The 7500-nt window shown below is 45.0% G+C and overlaps 3 protein-coding genes across 3 annotated transcripts in view; 1 reads left to right on the forward strand and 2 right to left on the reverse strand.

The window, feature by feature from the left end:
• Positions 1 to 1402, reverse strand: part of LOC106805635 (suppressor of cytokine signaling 6-like) — a 13222-nt gene extending 11820 nt beyond the window's left edge. The window contains exon 1 of the mRNA XM_014807318.1: positions 1392 to 1402. The gene's annotated coding sequence lies outside the window, so the exon portion shown is untranslated. The remainder of the gene's footprint in view (positions 1 to 1391) is intronic.
• The window catches only part of LOC106805631, a 10656-nt gene extending 5312 nt beyond the window's left edge, over positions 1 to 5344 (reverse strand). Inside the window, exons 1-2 of the mRNA XM_014807314.1 lie at positions 5257 to 5344; positions 4 to 287 (exon numbers count right to left, since the gene is read on the reverse strand). Of these exons, the coding sequence (XP_014662800.1) occupies positions 4 to 190 (187 nt within the window). The 5' untranslated portion in view covers positions 191 to 287; positions 5257 to 5344. The remainder of the gene's footprint in view (positions 1 to 3; positions 288 to 5256) is intronic.
• Positions 4455 to 7500, forward strand: part of LOC106805634 (integumentary mucin B.1-like) — a 9434-nt gene continuing 6388 nt past the window's right edge. The window contains exon 1 of the mRNA XM_014807316.1: positions 4455 to 4469. The gene's annotated coding sequence lies outside the window, so the exon portion shown is untranslated. The remainder of the gene's footprint in view (positions 4470 to 7500) is intronic.

Raw genomic sequence — 7500 nt, forward strand, 5'->3', positions numbered from 1 at the left:
TGCCTCCTGCCACGCGTTCTGGGACTGTGCCTCCTGCCACGCGTTCTGGGACTGTGACCGTATCATGCGGGGGACTCTCTCCGTCGCGGTCTCTGTGATCGACGGCGGGGGGCGACATGCCGGCGTTGTCGCCGCGACGCTGACGGGTGTGCGCGAGTGCGGCGTCCCTCGACAGCAGGTTGGCTGTCATCGCTGCGACGTGTGCGCGCTCGGTGGCGGCGATGATCACGAGCTAGCACCTGCATGCGCTCGCGTGTAATTCACGCGCTCGGCGAGTCGTCTCGACTCTGAAACAGGAAGCATAGTGGGATAAGAATCGAGGAAACGGGAAATGCATGTGGCCTCGTTACTGAGAATACTACCAAGTCTATATCGACAGAACTTTCCTCTTGCTGTACTCGGTACCTGGTGCATGCATGTATGCACTATCACACATTTATAAACGAATCGGATGACCGGAACGTATGACGATTACAAGACAAGATCTATGTTACATTTCTGCCCAGCACAGAACAAGTTGGTGACAAGCCAATGGCTGAGCGACCAAAAATGTACATTATCGGCAAAATTTGTATGTAACAACGTTAACTGATGATTAGTTTAAACAATTATGTAAAAAGAATGCACTTTTAAAGAGTAAGTTTAGCAGTTCTTTATTGGTAATGCAGTTGAATTCTGGCAGATCAGAGGTAAACTCACGTCAACATGTGTGATACAGCCAAGGGAATGAATAAGAGTAGTGAATTCATTCAAGGTCTGTCATATGGCCATGGATAAACGAAATGTTGGCTCTTGTGATGATAAGAATCGATGAACCATGCGGCCAGATTTTCTGAGCGATTGCACATTCTCAAGTAACTCTCACAGATCCACAATGTCCAACTTATCTCCCTAGTATGTGGATCAGTATTATTGTTTGATATTCCATCATAATGTGGCGATATGTGATGACAAAGTGATTACCTATAAGAAGGCTTGCACCCTTTCAGCTCTACTAATTCTGTTCGCAAATGCTCTTAAATACACTGTTTAGTGCAGGTACAAGACACAAAGGTGTACTGTATAGGAAACAGCAGCCCATACCCACTCTGGGCATTGTAAATTTTGAGCAGAACTGCTATTCATTATATAGTTTACATTATTAAATAGTATAAATAATTTTTTTGGAAATTTAGGACTGGCTGCATTTTTAGACTTCTTTCAAAGATTGTGTGTACGAGTGATAGCAAATTATTGAATGTCGTTGATGTTCAGACTGTAAAGTCACTGAATATAACACATGTATATATATCTAGTGTCAACCTTACAACATCCCATCATAGCAGGAGAGGTAGAGGAACTACTAGCTTACTATTTTTTATACTAACGGCATGTGTTGTAACTTGTAACACATCTTACACTGCTGTATAGCAACACCAAAACTAGAGTTGGGTACCGTAAAATTTTACCAAAGTACCACGGTATTACAGTGGTATACCGCGATTTCAAGAACAGGTCAGAGGAATATAACTCATGCACACAGTGTATACGCGCGTGTGTATGATGCGTACATGGGCCGCACACAGTGTAAGCGCGCGTGTGTATGATGCGTACACGGGACGCACACAGTGTACGCGCGTGTGTGTATGATGCGTACATGAGGCACACACAGTGTACGCGCGCGTGTGTAAGATGCGTACACGGGTCGCACACACTGTATGCACGCGTGTGTATGATGCGTGCATGGGACGCACACAGTGTACGATTTGAAAGTCCTGAACATTGCTCCATTGGCGCCACCATTTTAAAATCACATGCCCGATTCCTGCGCTTTCATTGGTCGGTAAATATTTGTGGCTGAGCTAGATAGCTCAGGGAGCCCACACACGGTGAGTTTCTGGCCTCGCGAGGCCAGAAATATCAAACACGCTAGATATCCGTCTCACAGCCTCGCGAGGCCAAAAATCATGCAGAATTTAGTTACCAGCACACGGTGAGCTATCTGCTGAGCCAACGGCTTCGTGCGTCAGCTCAGCAGATAGTTCACCATGTGCGGCGGGCTTTAGTGAAACGCGCTACTGCGCTACAGGCTCGTGATCGATCGCGCCCCGTTCTCCCATCAAAGGCACCGCTGCCGCGCTCAGAGAAAAACGCCTGGCAGTCGCTGCGTCGCGTTATTCTTGTAATCTGCTATATCTTGCAATTCCTTTGGAATAAACATGAGCGAGAGTAGGAGTGTCGTACGGCTAGAACCAGTCTGAAGTAATGAAGTATGTACAAATAAAACAGCGCAGACTATCTACTAGGCATATAGAATAGGTGCAGGAGATACGCGAATATAGCGTGAATGGTGTCGATCGACGGAGATGAATTTATAAAGCTATGCAATGACAAGGAAGTGAAATAAAATTGATGGGATAAAATAGCTAAAAAAGCCGGTACACCACTACACCACACAAAGTACCGCGGTACGTATCGCGGTATATACCGGTAATACTGCACACCTCTAACCAACACATTTCCTTATCATGCGGAAACATCCACGAGCTACAAGTTGTTCAAAGAAACAAGACCTGTGACTATAATTACAGGGTTCGAAAGTAACATATCACCATTTTTTAGGGATAAACAAATCTGCTGGTAGAAAAGAGGAAGTAATTACAAACTTTTCTGGTGGAAAAAAACAACATTAACAAGTTTTTAAATATGTAAATAAGTAATGTAATGATGCATTATTTGGATGAAGTGACTAGGTGCTAGCACAAGTTTCTGATGTAAGAGCTTGACTTTACAGGTTTTCTTCTGAGGGAAAATTAGACAACGGCAGTAATGGCCAGTTTGGGGAAAAAACGCACATGATGGATTCAAAGGCGTGCAGTAGGCACGAATGTGGATTCTGCAGGAAGACGTGGGGGGAGAGAGGTAGAGGGGGTTCTGGGGGTCTCTCCCAGCAAAATGTTAAAAATTTGAATGTCTTAGACTGCATTTGAGGCACCCCAAAAATAAAATTTCACCTTTTAGTTTAAATCTTATTTTTTTAGCAGACCTACCAAGTCTCACGCTGCGCATTTCGCGAGAGACTCACGCATCTGGAACCATTCTCCTGCACTTCCGCATGCCCTACGCATTCACGCAAAAGGAAAAAAGAAAGAAAAAAGTAGCCCGCGACACCCCAGTTACCCACGCCCGTGGCTGTGCACATCGTGGCTCGTGCTTGCTGGCTGGGGCAGCATTGATTAAAGTATGGGGGGGGAGGCGAATACACTGATTGTTACGGTCGCGTGGGCATGCTTATATTTATATATTAATGCCTGTTGTTGGGGGCACTATGCTCTCATACGCTCAACACCCGAGCGGTAGCGAGGGCACTATTCCTTCCCAAAGCTTCACTATGACAGCATAGTGCCCCCAACAACAGGCATTAATGTTTTTAGTGCATCACATGACTTTGCAATCTACTCGGCAAATATGAAGTGAATAAGACAAAGTTTCTTAAACGAACAATTTCAATTTGTATTAAAACACAATGCGTTATAATAATAATGCGTCGCGCAAAAAATAGTGCCAGCTCAGGCGGGCACTATTGTTTCATAGTACCTGCGACGTTATCCAATAGAATTTCAACAATTTATCATGTGATGCACTAATGCTGTATATGTAGAGGTGGGCACTGCTGGTATGAGGGAGCGACAGCAAAACTTTCCCGGAATCGAGGAAAAAGCTACAATCGGGAATGACACGGGAGTGTGGCGGCATGCAAAAAGAAATGTTGCTGTGAATTTCATTACGATTTTCCATGTATATAGTCAGAAACACGTGGTGATCTATTTATTTTTGGATTGACACTATTTTGACAACGGCGGGTAAATACAGGAACATTTTCACAACGGCGTTGTTAAATTTGACAATGGCAGTGCGCCGCAGTGCCTCCTATGTAGAAGAAACCCTGCTTTATGATCCAAATGATATAATATTATCCTCCGATTCGTAAATCAGAATACTTCCCATGTTTCACTGAAGTTGATGAACGAAAACAAACATTAAACAGCAGGCCCTACTAATTGAGATGAGTGACCACAGCTGTGTGCCACCGCTCGCCCAAAATAGACCCACGTGAACAATTAACCAGTTGCCTGTAACGTTTCCCACCTAACACTAACCGTAACAGTAACAGGATAGGAATGTCGAGGGGTAGGTATTCAAGTTAAGACATGGACACACTGTCACACAGTGACTGTCAGTAGTGCACAAAGAGCCGTTGTCGTATCAATAATCAGGTACTACATATATGTAACCGAGGTAGTTTGAGGTTGTTTAGTATTGTTTATATTTTGGCCGTGGCTACGCGACCGGTTCCGGACAAGGAGCCGCTAAGCTACGCGTCCGGACATCCATCACACACAGTGAGCTTGCGACACGTACACGCATGTGCCTGGAGGCTAGGCGACCGGTTCCGGACGGGTAGCCACTGCGTTATATTTTTATATGAGGTAGGTATGTTTAGGGTTAGGGTTAGGGTACACTTCTGTAGTACAAGTCTGGTACACTTTGTGTATACATATACCTCGGGTACATATATCATATGTAGTACTAGTACTAGCTCTAGTACTATAGCCCGCGTACAGTTGCCGCTGGCCGCCAGCCACAAGTAGTTAGTACTAGAGCTAATGTAGTACCTGAGTGATAGTGATACGACAACGACCCCTTCAGCGTCAGTAGTGTCAGTACGGAATACCTCTAGGGGCAGCGCGTCTCCCAAGTCCAAAATAGTACTATTTAGTAGGCCTCCGGGGAGAGATAGTGATCAGCTAGATGGCGCATTATTAGTATAAATAAGTTGTGGATATAGAAATCAGTTAACCTTAACCCTATCCCTAATTCTAAAAAAAATAAAAATAAATAATTCGGCGCCTTTCGGACTTGGGAGACGCGCTGCCCCTAGTCGCAGCTGTCGGTTCAAGGATAGACCCATGTTCTCTATCCTTGGGCCCAGCTGTCAGTACGTACCCACTACGGTTCAAGGATAGAGAACATGGGTCCCAATAAAACCAATGTCATTTACATCTACTACTACTACTACTACTACTACTACTACTACTAATACTACTACTACTACTACTACTACTACTACTACTAGTACTACTACTAGTATTACTAACTACTATGCTATCGTCGTCGTTAAACAACAACAACAACACGATAAAATGCTTTTTAACAGAGGCATTGATTGTTATCAACAGGAAGGATGCTAATAAGACCGGTCGATGACTTACTTACAATGAAGTATTAGCTGCGTTAGAAGCTACACAGTTTGAGTTTGTTCCTACATCGGCCATTTTGTAATTCGGTAGTGCTGCCACCATGCGAGTGGTAATTGAAATGGAAATGATAGATTGTCATCGTGCATTTTATTAATATTCTATCACGTACGATATCATGTATTTATTAATAATCTCTGACTACATAAAATGCGTATTACTCTAATCACAATTCTATCACATACGCATGCATGATAAATACACGCACAGTGAGGTCAGTGAGTCCGGATCGAGTCACATGCGGTACGGCCTTGTTAAAACGTTGCGTAATTCGTAGGAGCTAATTCGTCCGGGGAGTAGGTTTGCTTCTGCATTACAACAAGGGAATATGGGTCTTATGCAGCGTTGGCCAATTAACTTTAAGAAATAATTGTGTTACTGCGTATGAGTCCTACACGCAGCCCACTGCCCACCTACACACGCACACGCGCACGTGCGAACACACGCACGCGCAAACACTACACACACGCGCACACACGCACGTGCAAACACACACACACACACACACACACACACACACACACACACACACACACACACACACACACACACACACACACACACACACACACACACACACCACCCACCTACACCACGTATATATATATAATAATATATAAGTATATATATATATATATAATATATATAGCGACTTATGACCTAAGTTATGACTTATGACTTATGACCTATGACTTATGACTTATGACTTATGACTTATGACATATGACTTATGACCGTTCAACTTATGACCTAAATACACAACATAGGTATCAATACAATGGGATAGCTGCAGGGTTTGTTCGCTGCGTATATGATATTTCCGCATGTTTGAAACGCATCTCTCACTAGCGAGAGCGACGGGAGACAGTCCGATTATTGTATAGCAGGCTTCGTTCGCAGCTTCGCAGATTGCCTTACTGTAAAATCTCAAAGTAATGTGAAACGCGTGAGTTCACACATGCCCGGTATCTGCAAAATGGATAATGATTGATTTATAATTATGACAAAGTATGCACAAGATCGCACGCAGACATACTCGCGTACGCACAAACGCGCGCGCGTGCGTAACGTAGTGTGTGTGTGTATGTGTGTGTGTGTCACAGTGTGTGTGTGTGTGCGCGCGCGCGTGCGTGTGTGTGTGCGTGCGTGCGTGCGCGCGCGTATGTGTGTGTACATATAATTATACGTACGTACGTGCGTAGGCGTGTGCATACTGAACGCACGCCTGCGTGAATTTTCACAAGGGAGCTGGGGACGTGCAAGCTAACTCCGGGGCATGCATACGTAGATGCACGTCTACGTGCGAGCCTATCCCTAGAAGGCATAGGGAGACGCACGCCCACGTGCGAGCCTATCCCTAGTGAAGGCATACATAGGGAGATACACGCCCACGTGCGAGCCTATCCCCAGTGAAGGCATACACAGGGAGATACACGCCCACGTGCGAGCCTATCCCCAGTGAAGGCATACACAGGGAGATGCACGCCCACGTGCGAGCCTATCCCCAGTGAAGACATACACAGGGAGATACACGCCCACGTGCGAGCCTATCCCCAGTGAAGACACAGGGAGATGCACGCCCACGTGCGAGCCTATCCCTAGAAGGCATACACAGGGAGATACACGCCCACGTGCGAGCCTATCCCCAGTGAAGACACAGGGAGATGCACGCCCACGTGCGAGCCTATCCCTAGAAGGCATAGGGAGATGCACGCCCACGGGCGAGGAATAAACTGCGGGGATAAATATAGGTAAATCGAGTATAAATCCTGCCACAGGCTGGTGTGCGTGTGACACCTCGTTAAGCTTTATGTGAGCATGCAGCGGTGGTTATGTTAGGATTGGCACGAGACCTTGAAGCGATGATGCAAGAATTGTGATGCAAAAATTAGGCTGAAAGATATCGTGTTCTGTATCACGAAGCATATCCAATTACTATTCACAATCGCAATGACTTGACATGCAAGTAGGTCAGGCTTAATAAGCGTGTTACATCCTGTGCATGGGTTAATAAATATCAGAACTCGGCTGGTGCACGTAATATAAATACACGTATAAGACGCGTTTGATTCACTCGATACGTCGTGCTGTGCAATGTATGGGTGCATCTGTGAAGCCATGACAGAGAACTAAATATCACTATACTGAAGAAATGTGATCATCTCTAAAAAAAACACATAGATAATTGGTGATAGGAAAAATG

This window comes from Priapulus caudatus, unplaced genomic scaffold, assembly GCF_000485595.1.
Source record: "Priapulus caudatus unplaced genomic scaffold, Priapulus_caudatus-5.0.1 Scaffold121, whole genome shotgun sequence".
NCBI lineage: Eukaryota > Metazoa > Priapulida > Priapulimorpha > Priapulimorphida > Priapulidae > Priapulus > Priapulus caudatus.